Consider the following 17,240-nt stretch of genomic DNA (forward strand, 5'->3'; position numbering starts at 1 on the left):
ACGTTCCCGCAGCGATCGGTCCCATGGACCGGAACGTTACCGCAACGATCGGTCCCATGGACCGGAACGTTACCGCAACGATCGGTCCCATGGACCGGAACGAGTTTACCCATTTTTGAAAGTTTCACGAGAATCGGTAACTCCACATGCAATGTCCACCAGAAGATACTTGCTTTGATCCCCGTGCGGAGCAGGGCACCGAGTATCGACCCTATCTGCACGTTGTTAAATATCCCCTCAATATATAGAAAGGCCGCCATCGAGTACTCCTTCTGTCAGAGAGAAGTCATTCGACTGCAGGGTTCCGTTAAGTATCCATATGTAGGAACTCTGCTACTATGTAGGGGTGCATCCAGAAGGATCTGGTCCTAAGTAGAGAAGGATAACCGGGACCCCAATAAAGATCGCAATAGATCCAGAACTTCTATAGTTTGCCTTGGGAGGCAAACTTCTTCTGGTGCAAGGATTGTGTTCACCCGATAGATTTTATCGATTCTGCTACCTTGTCTGCATGAGTGCTTGAAACGCCGCCTGATCTAGAGGTTATCTCTTGTAGATCATAGATCCACCTCCAGATCATGTAGATCCACCCTGATGTCTCTAGGATGAAGAAGCCTGTCCACAAGATGGTGACTGAGATAGTCTCTGCCATAGCATCCCAGTAGAGAGCATCTAGTTGCGCCTTCGTACGGGTTGGATGTTTGTCTCCTGACGGAGGTGGTTGACAAGAGAGCTGAGGAGATAGCACGTCGCAATACGTCGGGCAGCATTCTGACAAATCTGAATAAAATTCCACTGCGTGTTCCTCAGCTGACGAGTCCACACCAACGCTGCATAGCTATCACTGACCGGCCAATTGATTTGTATGTAGCCTTTGTCAGCACCCCAAATGCTTCCATCAAGCAACTTAAGGACCTTGTTTCCACCTCTCACCTAGTACAAAATTTCTTGGACATATGCGGAAGATCTATAAATACTGTCAAATGTAACATCTAGTATTTTGGGATAGATGGTAGTCGGAATCCTTAGGCTTTTGAATATCACATTCAATTGCTGATGCATTTCCACTGACCATGAAGTGAACAGTGAGACTATAGATTTGGTGGCGGATGTCTTCAGATTAATTGCAACGAAATAAAAAGCAAGATCGGCGAGGAAGTAGTTCAATCTAACACAGATGTAATCAACTAGAGTGCCTGACGCCATGATCGTACAATTGGTCGCATATGATACGATTTCAGTATCGTCTGGAGGGTGTGGAATTGATGTTAAACCTTGGGAAACTCCTTGTTTTACTCTACGCGGCTTCGACTTTTTACCACCATACTCCACAAACGACTGGTGGCCACGCAGATAGTTCGTAAACCAAAGCTTAAGGCCCGACTGGAGAGATGTGTTGGAGATGTACTCAATAAGCGTAGCATAACTGACCCTATCGAAATCTTTCGAAAGGTCCAGAACTAGGAGCAAATCTAAATTATCCGACTAGGCTCGGGAGGAAAAGTTCCTCAAGCATCTTAGCTACTGGCGAGAGAAGCGAGAACGGTCAGAGATAAGTTGAGCAACTGTTGTATGTACTCGACTCCATGTTCTTCCATGTTAATATTCCATCTGGGTCCGGCGCTTTGAGCTGCGGATGAAATTTGTAACTTCGGTCACGGCAAATTATGATGGTTGCTCTTCGGCTCGGAAACCACAATTACGACGAATGGCTCTGCTCCCTGCTTGTCACTCTCTGGATGCTCAATAAATTGACGATTGAATAACCAAGCGCATTTCTTCGTGTCTCTCTTGTTCCTTTCTAAACTGACAACCCTATTTTTAAAGGATCTATTGTGAATGATTTCTAAGCATGTCATTGAACAGCTGATTCTTAACATATGAACGAACAAAAACACAAACCATTACAGCATTTGCAAACGTAATTGACAATATAAAAGAAAAACAAGCATCACAAATTCATAAAAATGGGTAAATTGCAATGTGAACAGACTCTGCAGGGTCATAAAGGCCGTATTTGGTGTGTTTCTTGGCATCCCAAGGCAAATGCCTTTGCTTCATGTGGCGAAGATAAGACAATTCGCATATGGTCTATGTCCGGTAATAATTGGACAACTAAAACCATATTATCCGATGGTCATAAAAGAACCATACGAGATGTGGCATGGTCAAAATGTGGACAATATTTGGCCTCGGCAAGTTTTGATGCCACCACAGCTATATGGTCAAAAACATCAGGTATTAAACACTCTAAAGGAACTATTTACCTTGTAACTGGGTAAAGCATGTTTTCTATTACAGGTGAATTTGAATGCAATGCCACTTTGGAGGGTCATGAGAACGAAGTGAAAAGTTGCAGTTGGTCCAATTCTGGATCTCTGTTGGCAACTTGTTCGCGTGACAAGTCAGTGTGGATTTGGGAGGTTACCGGCGATGATGAATTCGAATGTGCTGCCGTTTTAAATGCTCACACCCAGGATGTAAAACGTGTTGTTTGGCATCCAACGAAAGAGGTGCTGGCCTCATGTTCCTATGACAACACCATCAAAATGTTTGCTGAAAATGCTTTAGATAACGACTGGGAATGTACTGCTACTTTGGCAGGCCATTCCAGCACTGTATGGGCCATTGATTTTGATGCACCCGGCGATAGGTTGGTTTCTGTTAGCGATGATTGTTCCATGAAAGTTTGGCGTGGTTATGCGCCTGGAAACCAAGAGGGTATTGCTACACCAGATAATGAAACAGCCTGGAAGTGTATTTGCACAGTAAGTGGAGAACATTCACGCACAATTTATGATGTGGCCTGGTGCAAGTTGAGCGGTCTTATTGCCACAGCCTGCGGCGATGATGCCATACGAGTTTTCAAAGAAGACGAAGAGACTTCCACCAAAAATGAACCAGTATTTGTTCTAGCTACATCGCAGGATAAAGCCCATATGCAGGATGTTAATAAGGTGACCTGGAATCCAGTGCAACAGCATCAACTTTTATCTTGTAGTGATGATGGTACCATTAAAATATGGAAATATTCCGAATAAAAAAACAGCAAGACCATATGTGAGATTTTTGTTCATTATATTTTTGTAATAAATAGGAAAACAACTTATATATACCTCCTCTTGCATTTACTTTCATTTCGCCAGAAAAGGTTCTTGCAGAGTTTTGTATAACTTCTTGGCTTTGCGGGGTCCCAGACCAATTACTTGAGACAAACGATCTTCACTAGCGTTTATCAAATTCTCCAAGTTGCCAAAATTTTGTAAAAGTGTCACAGCATCAGTTTTGTTTACTGGCTTGATGTTGGTTAAGGCGGCGCAAAGCTAAAAATAAGATTGTCATTAAAATTTTTGATAAAATTGTATTTGGTAATCTTACCTTTTGGTGTGGATTTGAGTCGACTCTTTCCATAATCCAGTCGGGCGGCCTCTTTTCAAACAATTTATAGGTTTCTATCATTTTACCCGCTTCCTCAGCATTCCAGGCCAACATCAGCGTTAGATCTGCCAATAGGCTGATGCGTGTCAGACTTTTGATTGCCCCTTGTGGTTCTGGGGTGTCCACTTGCACTAGCAGTACCCGCAACTCATACATTTTACCCAACTCTTTTAATCGTTGACATATATAATCGGGATTTAATGTATGATACTTCAGGGAAAGATATAAAATGCATGTGGTACGTCCCACAACATAGTCGGGTATGATATCATCCCGAAATTCGAGGGGGCAATTTTGTATAGACTTTAAGATAGGATTTCCTCTTTGTTTGGGATGAACCAGAATGCAATGTGGATTCGCTGGAGTTTTTGCCCCAGTGGTGACAGTTGTGCCCGCTGGATTCTCTTCAATTGGTTTTGTTTCACCTTGTGAGACAGACTGTTGTGTTGCTTTCGTTTGGGGCTTTGTTGCTGTTGATCTCATTTGATTACTTGAAGGCTCCATACGAGGTACTTTTGGTGCTGTTGGTATTTCCATTGTGGCTAAAGCCATATCAAAAGAATCATCGTAATCGTCCATGTTTTAATACTAAAAACACAATCGAAAAACTTGGAATCTACTGCAAAAAGTAATTGTTTACGATTGTTTTATGCACCATTCACAATATTTAAGTCTCATTCACAATAATAAACACAACCAGGATGGACATTAGGGTAAAACTATTAAAAAGGCAAGGTGGATCACATGTCGAAACAATTTAAGGTGGTCTCATTTGTAAAACAACCACTAATCATAGGGTGCAAGCAGCCATCTTGCCATTATCGGTCGGTTTCGGTGAGCTGTAACCGGTGCATGGATTGGGTACATTTCCGATCTTGCTCTGGCCTTATGTCACTACGGGAATATAGTCACACTGAATATGTTGCAAAGTGCAATGCGAAGCAGTGAGTCACAAACGTCACCGTAATTTCTTTGGAATCTGGCCACCTCCCCATAATTCTGAGCGCCGGACGTTTATCTATCAAAAGAAGGGTTGGCTTCAGAAAGTAGACCAATCGCCGCTTCAGTGAACTGACACCCCCATCGGATACCCCAAGTTCGTCCCAATTTCCTGGCGCGGGCATTGGTATTCGCAGACGAGCGTGATGGGATTCGTTGCACGGACCCCATTAATCCCAGAAATGAACAGGGTATCAAACGATCATAAGTGGAATTTGTGGCTGGACACTTGGAGCAAAGTAACTTAGGTTTAGGCGAGCTGTGGTCTACTGTTAAGTCACTCTCGAACCTCGGTAGACGGGATGACAGAACCTCAGTCGCTTTTGGCGATGAAACGGTGACTGATACGAAGAGGTGTGTCCGGTTTTTCAACCGTCAATTTATTGTGCATCCGAGAGTGACAAAGCTATAAGGAGAGCCATTCGTCGTATGCGTGGTCTCCGAACCGAAAAACTGCCATCTAATACCCGATGTCTTGAAGATAGGCAGAATGATCCCGCTACCAAGTAAGGGGGAGTCGTACTACTCTCGCCAGTAGAGTCGTACTACTCTCACCAGTAGAGTCGTACTACTCTCACCAGGGACTACTTCTCCCGAGCCTCGTTGAAGAATTTTTATACGCCGAGCTTCAGCATGGATTTCGAAGAATGCATATCGCAATAACTACTCTGCGTACCATCAAAGTACACACTTGCCGTAGCTTCAATGAGCCCAGGTCATGTGATGGAACGGTCCTCGTGGCACTGGACCTATCGAACGCATTTGACACGGTCAGACATGCCAAACCAAAGGTCAAAAGTAGTCCTCAAGTCTTTTGACGCCAGCACTTGGGGTGCCGACAAAGAAACCATGTTGAGCACGTACAAAGCAATTGGCAGGTTTGTGGGAAGTTATGCAGCACCAGTGTGCTCTCGTCAGCTCTGTGACACGCAGTGGAATAATATTCAGATCTGTCAGAATGCCGCCCTTCGAGCTGCGACGGGCTGTCTCCTCAGTTTCCACGTGGACCACCTCTATCAGAAAAAAAGATCCTACCCTTGCGGAGATATACTTCATGCTGTCTAAGCAATACCTTCTGGACTGTTATCGCAGAGACTACCAAATCATCAAACAGGTATTCACCGCCTAGAAGTCTTACGGTAGATCTACATGATCTACAGCGTGAGTTCCAGAGCTACAAGAGAAAACATCTAGATCAAGCGGGTCAAGGCAACACTCATGCAGACACGGTAGCAGATGCGGTGAAAAGCTAACGGGGGAAATATGGTCCTTGGAGAACCACCGCCTACCATTGCACTGGAAGAAATTGACCTCCCCCGGCAAACCAGAGTGGATCTGGCTTCATTTCGATCCGACAGATGCAGCCGTTCAATTCCTACAGAGCAAAGATTGATGCAAACGTACAATATGTATGTCCCGATTATGACCAGGAACCACACGACATGCGTCACCTGTTAAACTGTTAAGCCAGACCCAGATCCGTCTGGACGCACTGCAGACGGAAGATACCAATAACGAAACAAAGGTAATCCTAATTTGTACAACAACCACAAATCATATGTGGCAATCCACCATCTCGTCATCAAATTGTCATTCAAAAATGAAATTTTTCTGAACTCAACCAAAGAAACTTGGCTGTCAAAAACGTCACAAATAAAACCCGCATTAATCATAGTGGAAACAGGTTTTGGAGATTATCTCAAATCAAGTGTATTTGGGCTCTAGTGGAAATATGGTTTTACATGTTTTTAAATGTATTTTCAGAATCAAAATCACCATAGGTGCAACACTCTCCACCGTAGACTTGGCACTGTGTAAGAAATGCAACAAATTCGACCCGGTATAAACGCTGTGTAAGAGGAATTCATATACCACCAGGTTGTTATCGTGTTGCTCTCCGTTTTCACTAACTCTAATTTATATACTCTCTCTTTAACAAGAAAGCATTCACAATAGTGATTTGTTTACATTTTTTATATGCACTTCTTTCTCTCTCTCCTCCAACAACAACCACCCACTATCAAGAATAATAACACTGAGCATTGAGCATTGTCTATGCGAAAATTTCTCTACACGCGTTTGTCACTTTGTTATCAATCTGTAACATTCCTTCAGAAAAAAGTGTGATGATATTCTAAAATTTTACGAATTCCATTAAACGTTAACACAATCACATAAGTTAGTGATCACAATGAATGGCTTAATTGTTTTCAATAATGCCAACGATGTAGTCTATCAGAGGTTCAACAAAACCTTACAAAACCATTTACTCGACAAGGCCATTGACCATGGCTTACTGCCGGAAGATTTTGCCAAGGATACATGCGGACCAAAAGTCGATCAAAATGTCTTGGTGCAGCTTTTCAGCCCCATCATCAATTCACAGAGAATAATGCATTGCCAGTTTGACAACTGCTATTCCAGCATACAATGTGAAGAGGATCTGAATTTGGTATTTGGTGAGGTATTGGGCTATCAGTTCATCAGCATGGCACAGGAAAAATTGGAGCTTATGCAGAGGAAAATGGGTGTGGTCATGGCTTTGGCCAAGCATTTGTATGGTCCCAATCTGTTTGCCAGCGATGTGCAGGAGGAATTGTTCAGCAAATGCATGGAGTGCTATGAGGATGAGATAAGAGATAGTGATTTGATACTGCAAGTGGAGGCATTGCCGCGTCTACTGATAAATGCTGAGCTAAGGCGGGCCGTAAAGGGCAGCTTGGATAGGGCATTGGATTGCTTAAGAGATGGTGGGCATATGAAATGTCATGCCCTGATGTTTGTGGGAGTTAAATTTTTGGCAGTCAACTCCAGCAAATCGGCTTTGCCCTTAAGCCCCTCCGACTTATTGTTCCTGGCCTTGTTGATTCGAGCCTTACAGCGTGATTCCAGGGGTTTAAACAAAACAATGGCCATCTTCCTGCAGGGCATAGCCCAAGACCCTCAATCGGGCTGTGTGCCATGCATAGCCCACCTCAATAAATTGAACAAGGGGGTGGTGTTAATACAGCTAGTGGAATATGCCCCCTTGAGTGTGGCCAGCAGCCTGTATGATACCTTCTTTGTATTGCAAAAAATTGTCTCCATACAAATGCAAGGAGATGCCGAGGCCTTACGACCCACCTATGAGTCCTTGGAGACTTTTGTACGCCAGTCTCTGGATGCGCTGAAGAAAGCCAAACTGAAGGGTGACGATGTGGAGAGCAGCATGAAAAAGTTCTCTGCCAAATGGGAAAATCTTAAGAAAATGTACAATGAATTTCTCAAGTCCTACGAGAGGGACTTGATAGTTAGAATTGAATCCAACATACCATCATTTTTGGAAGATCTCAAGCTATTGTTCACCCTAAGTTGCTGCGATTCATCTGCTGTTAACTTCCAACAACTACCCGAGGTGGCCTCTGTGGTGGAGGGAAAACTGTTGGAATTCTCTGAATTTTTGGCCGTCAAAGCAGAGAGAAATGTCACCATAGAAGCCTATCTGGAGGATTTTCCCGGTCTCATACATTTCATATACATAAATCGTTCCTCGGGCTTAATGATCTCGCCGGACTTGAAGACCTCCAATCCCCTGATACCTACGGAAAAACTTTTCGATATGTTGGAATTTTCACGCAGACATTTAAAGAAAGGACACTCCTCCATGATGTGGAAAGATAAATCATTTAACTATGCCTATTTTCTGTGGTTCGAAGATCAATCGACGGGCTCCAGTCGGTCTATAGATTTGGAGCAACATTTGAATTTGCCTTCCGCCAACTCAGCGAATTCATTTAAACCCAACTTTGAGCCGGGTCTACTGGCAGGCGATTATTATCAATTGCTGACAGAAATTTGCTTCCCCAAGACTCCGGTGCATAAAATCAAATGTTACGAACTGTTTTTGGTGCACTTGGGATTGGTTACAGCCACCTGTGCCGTGGAACATGCCAGGCGTCTGGTGGCCACCATAGCTGACGTTGTGGGCGATGACACTTTTTAAGCGAGAGCAGAGAGTTTTAAGATGCGAAAAACCAAAAAGACTTAACTTATTTTTTATGTAATAACTACAGAAATAAAGTGCAATATTTATAAATAGTTTTAAAAATATTATGACAAAAGAAGCTGGGGAGTTGGTTTCTATTTGGGGAGGGTAAATATTGTGTAACAATTTAAACGAAAATTCCTATTAAGAAATAAAGTTAGTAGTTCTTATTAAAAATAGTAACTTTATTTTCTTTTTTTTATAAAATTTGTTTTTCTCTACAATTTGACAACGACTTAATAATAGCTTGTTTTTTTATAAAACAACTTTGCGTTTTGTTTCTAACAACAAATCTTTACAAATATCCATAACTAATGTGTCATTATCATTTAGTTTTACTTTTCCCAGATGTGGTCGCCTCTGTTGTAGATCTCAGCAAGTCAATGACCATGATTGAATTTTTAGCTTCACTCATACGCCACCAACGACCCCAACGATGTTCTTGGCCCACTGCAGCATAGAGTTTTGTGCCATCCGAATTAAAGACTAAACTATTGACAAAACCATCAACGGGAATTTGTAATAGAAGCTTTAGCTTACGAAAGTTTTCAGCACACTGCCATAGACGTATGAAGCCATCACAGGAACCTAAAAAGAACAAATGAAGATTTATTAGATTTAAGGACAAACGTTAGGAACAAAACCCACTCACCGGAAGCCACTAAATCTGTATTCACTACACACGTCAAAGCTGTTATCCAATTAGATTCCCCATTTGATTGAACACCATGTGTCAGCGTTGCGGTATGCAGAGGTTTTTTCTTCAAAGCATTCCAAAGACCTATTGACCTGGAAAAAAAATGGAAAATTAATGTATGAATACTCTTGACCTATACACCTATTGGCTATAGTTGAGATTTGTAATCAGATGCAAATTTTGCCCATGAACATTCCAAGGAACAGGGGCAAACTTCTCACATATTAATGAGTGCAGTTCGATTCAAGTTTTAAGCTCAATGATAAGGGGCCTCCTTTTTATAGCCGAGTCCGAACGGCGTGCCGCAGTGCGACACCTCTTTCGAGAGAAGTTTTACATGGCATAGTACCTCACAAATGTTGTCAGCATAAGGAAGGGAAAACCACCGATCAAAAAATGTTTCTCTGATGTTCTCGCCAGCATTTGAACCCAGCCGTTCAGCGTCATAGGCGGACATGCTAACCTCTGCACTACGGTGGTGTAATCTCCATTACTAAATACCGCAGTGTGTAGTGCCGAGTTAATCCCGGTGCATAGACCGGACCGCAATGGCGTTAGATAAGTAATGATGTTGTGGGGTGCCTATCGAAGACATTCGAAACTAGGCTTGAAAAGCTGGATCGCGAATTATCTTTGTGGTAGCCAGTCATTTGTGGAATTTAGGGATAGGAAGTCGAAGCATCGTAGAGTGAGACAAGGCCTTCCCCAAGGTAGGGTGATATCTCCGGCACTGTTTAACCTCTACCTATCAGACGGCATAGAGATCGTATCATATAAGGACGATTGTACGATCATGGCATCTGAGAAATCTGAACGCATTGTGGATATTTGCGATGGGTTGAAGGTCTACCTCAATGAACTTGCCTCATATTTCGCTGCGAGAAATCTGAAGATTAAGATATCAGCTGACGATATCTCAGCCTTGCAGTGTAAGGGCATTAACGCCTTCTCTGAGGATGGCAAAATCCGTATCGTTTGGGTGCCGGGCCATAACGGAGTAAGGGGAAATGAAAGGGCAGACGATATGGCGGTGAAAGCTAGAGGATTGCTGTAAATAGACTTGTCTAACCCGAAGCCTTTCGGGTCGACACAGTCCGAGTTAAGGGAGTGGGCAACGAATGCGCATGCAACATTGTGGAACGGCGAAACGGTCGGTAGGACGGTGAAAATACTATGGGGGGATTCAGATCGTGAGAAGACGAGGTTATTGCTGAAAGGATGTAAGAAGGAGGTCAGTATAGCTATTGGTATCATAACGGGACACATAGACTACGAGCTCATTTATGTAAAATCGGTACGGCAAGTGATAGCATAGCATGTGTAGCACATGCAGGGAAGATGATGAGACGTTGGAGCATTTCTTTTGTCATTGCCCGGCTTTCGCGTTCAACAGATACCGGCATTTAGGTGGAGACACAATATCAGACATGAACCAACTTAGGGGAGTGATATTGGAAGCAATCAAGGATTTTGTAAGTAGCACGAAATTCCTAACTTGAAATTTTCTTTTTAGAGGTTACTTTCTAGATTTTAAAGCACAGAACAAGCCGATTACTGGCTTAGGTGTATGTCCATAGTGGCATGGGGTGGATTAATATCTGCACCCTGTTTTCAACCTAACCTAAAAAAGCCTATCTGCCACCAAATCTTCAGCCACACTGTTACAAATACGCGTGAGTTGAATACTGAGCTGACTGTGATCGTCGATGGAGAAATGAGTGTCCCAAAATACTTGGCGTCACATTTGACAGCTCTTACACATTCTCCCCACATGCCATAGCAATTTGCGATAAAGTCAAAAGTAGAAACAAGGTCCTCAAGTCACTTGCTGGCACCTCTTGGGGTGCAGACAAAGAAACCTTGTTGACCACGTACAAAGCAATTGGCGGGTCTGTGTTAAGTTATGCAGCGCCAGTGTGGTCTCGTCAACTTTGTGACACGCAGTGGAATTATATTCAGATCTGTCAGAATGCCCCCCTTCGAACTGCGACGGATTGTCTCCTCAGTTCTCATGTGGACCACCTCCCATTAGGAGACAAACATCCTACCAGTGCGAAGACATAACTACATTCCGTCTAAGCAATACCTTTTGGGCTGTTATCGCAAGGACCATCCGAATCATCATATTGTGGATAGATATCTACCGCCCAGAAGCCTTTAGGTAGATCTACATAATCTAGAGCTTGAGGTTCAGAGCTACAAGAGAGAACCTCTAGATCAAGCGGCATATCAAGTAGGTCTAGACAACATTCATGCAGACACGGTAGCAGATGCGGTAAATGGCTACCGGGTGAATGTAGTCCTTGGAGAACGACCGCCTCCCATTGCACCTGAAGAAATTGACCTCCCCCGGCAAACCAGAGTAGTTCTGGCTCAATTACGTTCCGGCAGATGCAGCCGCCTCAATTCCTACAGAGCAAGGATTGGTGCCGACGAGCACGATGTATGTCCCAGGGACCGCACGATACACGTCACCTGTTTAACTGCCCAGCCAGACCCACTCGACTCAGACCCAGATCCCTTTGGATGCACGCCATCTTAGTCGCAGAGTTCCTGGATCTTGACACTCAACAGGATCAAGCAGACGAAAGATAGAACACAACAAACTGCTACAACAACAACAAAAATTTTTTGTATCGGACAAGGTATTGAATACCTTGTCAGATACAAAAGATGGCTAGTCTGTAGTACCCGTTCTATTGACACCATCTAATGATTGTGTAGTAGTCTACGTCTAAAAAAGAAGGGAAAGCGTATTAAACAGGTCGCTATTCCAAGGGCAAGAGTACGTAAACGATCGTTTTCCAAGGGCAAAATTGCTAAAACGTCCCTTGTCCAAGGGCAAGGGTACCAAAACTACGCTTATCCAAGGATAAGGGTTCTTCAACTAAGCTTACCCAAGGATAAGATTATTAAAACTACGCTTTTCCAAAGAAACGGATATTAAAACTTATACTGGGGTAAGGGTACTAAAACTACCCTTATCTTAGCGAAAGGTACTAAAACTAACCAAACCTTAGACAAGAGTACTAAAACTACCCTTGTCTTATGTTGTTGTTGTAGTAGCAGTGTGTGGTACACTGAGGCGGCAGCCCTTGCCGATGAAAGAATTTATCGGATAAATCCGGTACATACAACCGGCTGCCATGGGATTGCCTTGCCTTATGGATGGGTAGAGTACTAAAACTACCCTTGCCTTATGGAGAGTACTAAAACTACCCTAGCCTTATGGGAAGAGTACTAAAACAACTTTATATAAGGGAAAGTGTACTAAAACAACCCTTATCGAAGGGCAGGGGTACTATAACTACCATTGTCCAAGGGCAAGGGAACTAAAACTACCCATTTACAATGGCAAGGGTACTAAAACTACATTTATCCAAGGGAAACGATATTAAAATTACCCTTATCCAAGGGCAAAGGTACTAAAACAATCCTTATCCGAGAGCAAGGGTACTAAAATGGTCCTTATCTAAGGGCAAAGGTACTAAAACCACAGTTATTTAAGGGCAAGGGAACAAAAACTGCCCTTATTGAAGGGCAAGGGTACTAAAACTACCATTATTTAAGAGCAAGGGTACTAAAACTGTCATTATTAAAGGGCGAAGGTACTAAAACTACCCTTATCCAATGGCATGGGTACTAAAACGTACCTTTAGCCAAGGGCAATGGTACTAAAACCACCGCCATTCAAGGGCAAGGATACATAAACAACCCTTATTCAAGGGCGAGGGCTCTTAAACTACGCTTATCCAAGGCCAAGGGTGCTAAAATTGCACTTATCCAATGGCAAAGATACTAAAACCGGGTACTTATCCAATGATACACGTAAACTGGGAAGACCAAAAGCCCGATGGAAAGATCAAGTTGTGGGAGACACCTCGAAACTTGGTGTCAGAGATTTTAGAATGAGCGCAGAAAACCGAGGCGCTTGGAACGCTATTCTACGTTCGGCTAGTGGAACAAATATTCTGTCATAGCCAATTAAAGTAAAGTAAAGGTACTAAAACTACCATTACCCAAGGGCAAGGGTACTAAAAAGTCCCTTATCCAAGTGCAAGGGAAATCAAACTACCTCAAGGGCAAAGGTACTTCTTGTTTATCAAGAAGTTAGCCAAGAGGCGATACGAAGTTATAAAGGCTACCTGCCTTAGGATCTTTCAAAACGTCCACCCTATCATCTATTCGATACCTTAGGAAAAAATTTCATAACTCATTGTTGTTGTTGTTGGTATAAAAAACGACCCCTTGTAAACAATCAGCAGTCCTAGTGACAAGCGGCTTATCTGTGTACTAGGCATTGAAACATTTAACAAAAAAAAAAAACATTTTTTTTATCATACTTCTATTTAACTTACCCATCCGTGCCTCCTGATATGAAATTTTCATCATTTAAAAATTTAACACACTCAATGCTATCACTATGTCCATTATAAATAAGCTGGGACTCTTCGGTAATCTTCCAGATTCTAAGAGTACAATCAGAACCTCCGGAGGTAATAGCACGTTCGCGGGATAAGGCATCTATGCCAGTGACATGGGCCTGGTGACCAAATCTATAGAGGAAAAAATGCATCTTATCTTTAGAAATCTTTGACATGGGTTACATGGTATACTCACAAACTCTCCACATAGGCCATTTCATCCAAAGACCATATTTTTACCGATCTATCTCGCGAAGCTGAATACAATTCATGCGTATCACGACGAAACACCAATGATGTCACTACATCGCGATGCCCATGGAAGGTTTTCAAATGTTTCAGTTCTTTGGGACACCACACCTGAATGGTGTAACCGCCATCGGCTAAGGCTAAATAACGAAAATCCGAGGAAATACATAATGCTATAACCTGTGACCTTCTCTTAATATCGGTATTTTTATCTTCATTATGTGGTTGTACATTAAATGCTCCCTCAACACGTGAAGTTTTCAAATTCCATTTTAGCACAAATTGAGTTTTGGCTCCCGAAAATAAATATTCACCATCTGGTGATAAGGCTAGAGAACACAAAGGCAAATGTTGCTTCTTGTGTTTCAATTTGACTATGTTCTCGGTATCGTAACCTTCTATGGAGGCTGCAATATTTCTTCTCAATTTCCCCACACTATCCAAATACTCTGTCTGTAGGCGATGTGAAACATGGTCATGAATTTCTTGATCTTCGGCTTTCTCCGCCTCCTGTTTTTCAATTTCTTCAAGATATTTCTTGGCCAAACGCAGTCTTTTGTCTTGAGGTGTTTCCTCCTCGGCTTCATCTGATGAAAATACCAAATTGGGAGCACCTTCACCTTCCAGACCACTCTCATATTCACTGTCACTGGCTATCTCTTCATCATCTTTTTGGGGTTTTTTCTTGACAGGTGGATTATCTTGGATGTTTTTGCCTTTATTTTTACCTTTGGCGCCTGCACCTGTGGGGCCACCTTGGAACTATTTGGGTAAGAGGAGGAACCAAAGTTGTTAAATGTTGCCAACAAAAATTCATAGCTTTCTTACCTTTCGCTTTTTATTATTTTTGGGCTCTTTCTTTAGAAAAAAGGAGGAAGACATATTCTACACTTGGACCTTGACTTTCCTTGGGCTTTAATTTTGCTTTTTATTGAATAATTTGAAATTTTATTAACAAAACGATTGCAACCGTTTTGGTTTTGTATGTTGTTCCGTTGAAATACACGTGAATGTTATTTGACAGCGTTACACCGCGCTCTCTCTCTAACACACTATTCTCTCATTGTTTTGGTTAGCGCTAACTGTCAAATGCTTTGTTGTTATGTCAATGCATAGTGGATTGATAGCATTAACAGCTCAGTAGGAAATGGAATATGTGCCGCCATATAAACAAATATGCCACAATTTAGAAGGTTGAGCAACATCGAAATATGGAAAGGTCCCTCAATCCCATGGCAGCCGGTTGTATGTACCGGATTAACCCGATGAATTCCTTCATCGGCAAGGGCTGCCGCCTCAGTGTACCACACACTGCTACTACAAAGTGGAAAGGTCCCTTGAAGATTGTAATTTTAAAAGATGTCCGTTGGAAACCATTAAGTGTGAGTGGCATTTTAATTTTCATTGTTATTTGTGCGGGAAAACATTGTGCAAATATTTCTTTCGGTTGAAGGAATAAAAGTGTAATAATATGTGGGTGTTGGCTTGATTTGCTTTATGCAATTAAAAGTGCGTGGAAATAAGGAAGGAACAAATAAGAAAGGTAATAAAATATTTTGCATAGTGCTGTTAGCATTCCGTTACATATTATAATTGTTTTCTGGTCATATAAGTAGAATATGGTATATAGATAAAGGCTGGAAAAGTTAAGAAACGAAGCAAAGCATTTTTATACCCTCCACTCTTTGGGTATAAGTTTTAATATGGCGTTGCACCTCACAAATGTTGGCAGCATTCGAAGGGGATAACCACCGCTGAAATTTTCTCCCATGTTCCCGTTAGGATTCGAAGCCAGGCGTTCAACGTCATGGGTGGACATGATAACCTCTGCCCTACGGTGACCTATGTGACTTGGTTAATGGCAAATGAAGGAAGATTGGTGTGTACGACTTTCCTTTGCCCGAATCCTTTCTTGACTTCACACTGCCCTTTTTTTAAGATAGAAGTGTGTTTAGAAACAGGTTGAGGTCTTTTGTCATCACTTGTCATCACTTGTGGTCAGTTGTTCATTTTTCTAAAGAGTACGGCTCGGCATTCTCAATCATTTCGCTATATCACAATCCCATGGCAGCCGGTTGTACGTACCGGATTGACCCGATGAATTCCTTCATCGGCAAGGGCTACAACAACAACAACTATGTCACTATGACTTTCATCATTTAACTATGTCCATTTTTAGAACATCAGGAACTCTACAAGAGGTTCTAGAGAGGTAAAGGACCTTAGTGAGGTACTCGACTCCCAGTATATCTAAATTCGTCGATGTCGGTGTAGAAATGTTATCGGGGACAAGCGCCTTGGATAATTGTAGTTTGATCGTGCCTAGTAATGTGTTTGGTCACCATCCTCGACATAACGAATTCTGTGATGGCTGAACCGATTTTCTTCAAATTTTCACAGATTGTGTAGGTGGTGCGCAAGGAGCAATTGCAATATAATAACATTTTTTGATATCGAAAAGTGGCGGTTTCTCCTCCCGCCTTTCTAATGAAATATGGGATTCTAATGAAAGTTAGTCGGGTGTAGAAACGAGTTTGATATTAAAAATCGAGTGCAAGTACCAAGCGGGGCCGCCCAGACCCGAAATCCCTCAAATCGGCATACTGTACGATCATGACAATATGGTACTCAAATAAAGGTATTCGGGAGTAGATTCTGAATATGGTCTAAACGGAGCAATAGGCTACATAATTTGTTGATTTTCGGAGGGGGCAAACCTTATCTTGTTACCTTAATGACACCACCCAAAATCATGATTAGACCGATCGAGACCATTTGTATATAAAAAGAAAGATATTGGAGAGTAGAATGCGAATATTAGGTCCAAGTATTCAGGGAGCCAGCCCCAAACCAAAATACCCCAAACATAAATATTGGACGTTCATGTCAATATGGGACTCAAGTGAAAGGTTTTTGGGAGCCCTCTGTCCAAGACTATCGAGTGTAGGAATCGAGTGAGAGGTATTTTTTTAGTAGAGTACGAACTTAACTCCAAGTTTTCGCATAAGGCGAGAAGGGGAGCAGCAACAATATATACATATATCTTTTATCTTCTATTATATAAAAATGTAACTGTTGCGCTTTGTTTGCTTGTTTGTCTGTTCCGTATAGACTCAAAAACGGTTGAACCGATTTTCATGAAATTTTCACAGATGGTAGAGTTTGGGCCCCCGGTGAAAATAGGGTATATTGTGCTAGAGGGCAGAGTGAGTCTGAGGGTCTATATTGAGATCCCAGGGACTGAGATCCGTTTTAGACTGCCCGACCATAATACGGTCCTGTAGGCGAAGATCCGGGCGATCATGGAATGCGTAAAGTGACGTGATGCTAAAGTGAGGAGGTCCAGTGTGAACATCTTGACAGTAACAGTAAAAAATTGCCATAAGGGCAATAACAACCAGGACGGTAA

At 42.3% G+C, this 17,240-nt stretch overlaps 4 protein-coding genes across 4 annotated transcripts; 2 read left to right on the plus strand and 2 right to left on the minus strand.

Annotated features, from left to right (window-relative positions):
- The first annotated feature begins 1,908 nt into the window (after window positions 1–1,908).
- LOC106087641 (probable cytosolic iron-sulfur protein assembly protein Ciao1) lies at window positions 1,909–3,109 on the plus strand. Its single transcript, XM_013252755.2, has 2 exons — window positions 1,909–2,238; window positions 2,302–3,109. The coding sequence occupies exons 1-2, from the start codon at window positions 1,968–1,970 to the stop codon at window positions 3,039–3,041; spliced, it is 1,011 nt and encodes a 336-aa protein (XP_013108209.2). The 5' UTR covers window positions 1,909–1,967; the 3' UTR covers window positions 3,042–3,109.
- Window positions 3,062–4,076, minus strand: LOC106087642 (DNA excision repair protein ERCC-1). The gene is made up of 2 exons (XM_013252757.2): window positions 3,379–4,076; window positions 3,062–3,323 (listed from the first exon to the last, which is right to left on the minus strand). Exons 1-2 carry the CDS (start codon window positions 4,015–4,017, stop codon window positions 3,135–3,137), a joined length of 828 nt encoding a protein of 275 aa, XP_013108211.1. The 5' UTR covers window positions 4,018–4,076; the 3' UTR covers window positions 3,062–3,134.
- Window positions 4,077–6,472: 2,396 nt separating this feature from the next.
- Window positions 6,473–8,512, plus strand: LOC106087644 (BLOC-3 complex member HPS1). The gene has a single exon (XM_013252759.2). The coding sequence runs from the start codon at window positions 6,629–6,631 to the stop codon at window positions 8,417–8,419; it is 1,791 nt and encodes a 596-aa protein (XP_013108213.2). The 5' UTR covers window positions 6,473–6,628; the 3' UTR covers window positions 8,420–8,512.
- A 123-nt stretch (window positions 8,513–8,635) lies between these two features.
- On the minus strand, window positions 8,636–14,843 carry LOC106087645 (U3 small nucleolar RNA-interacting protein 2). The gene is made up of 5 exons (XM_013252760.2): window positions 14,660–14,843; window positions 13,779–14,593; window positions 13,517–13,714; window positions 9,114–9,250; window positions 8,636–9,049 (listed from the first exon to the last, which is right to left on the minus strand). Exons 1-5 carry the CDS (start codon window positions 14,711–14,713, stop codon window positions 8,787–8,789), a joined length of 1,467 nt encoding a protein of 488 aa, XP_013108214.2. The 5' UTR covers window positions 14,714–14,843; the 3' UTR covers window positions 8,636–8,786.
- Window positions 14,844–17,240: the final 2,397 nt, after the last annotated feature.

This window comes from Stomoxys calcitrans, chromosome 4 (assembly GCF_963082655.1).
Source record: "Stomoxys calcitrans chromosome 4, idStoCalc2.1, whole genome shotgun sequence".
Taxonomy (NCBI): domain Eukaryota; kingdom Metazoa; phylum Arthropoda; class Insecta; order Diptera; family Muscidae; genus Stomoxys; species Stomoxys calcitrans.

What these genes read in the sequence shown, in the direction of transcription:
- LOC106087641 (XM_013252755.2), top strand. Translation starts at nt 1,968, where the DNA reads ATGGGTAAATTGCAATGTGAACAGACTCTGCAGGGTCATAAAGGCCGT. An exon ending in TATATGGTCAAAAACATCAG is followed by an intron (nt 2,239 to 2,301) that starts GTATTAAACACT and finishes TTTCTATTACAG; the next exon opens with GTGAATTTGAATGCAATGCC.
- LOC106087644 (XM_013252759.2), top strand. Translation starts at nt 6,629, where the DNA reads ATGAATGGCTTAATTGTTTTCAATAATGCCAACGATGTAGTCTATCAG.
- LOC106087645 (XM_013252760.2), bottom strand. Translation starts at nt 14,713, where the DNA reads ATGTCTTCCTCCTTTTTTCTAAAGAAAGAGCCCAAAAATAATAAAAAG. An exon ending in AAAATAATAAAAAGCGAAAG is followed by an intron (nt 14,594 to 14,659) that starts GTAAGAAAGCTA and finishes TTACCCAAATAG; the next exon opens with TTCCAAGGTGGCCCCACAGG. An exon ending in ATGGCCTATGTGGAGAGTTT is followed by an intron (nt 13,715 to 13,778) that starts GTGAGTATACCA and finishes TTTCCTCTATAG; the next exon opens with ATTTGGTCACCAGGCCCATG.
- LOC106087642 (XM_013252757.2), bottom strand. Translation starts at nt 4,017, where the DNA reads ATGGACGATTACGATGATTCTTTTGATATGGCTTTAGCCACAATGGAA. An exon ending in ACTCAAATCCACACCAAAAG is followed by an intron (nt 3,324 to 3,378) that starts GTAAGATTACCA and finishes TCTTATTTTTAG; the next exon opens with CTTTGCGCCGCCTTAACCAA.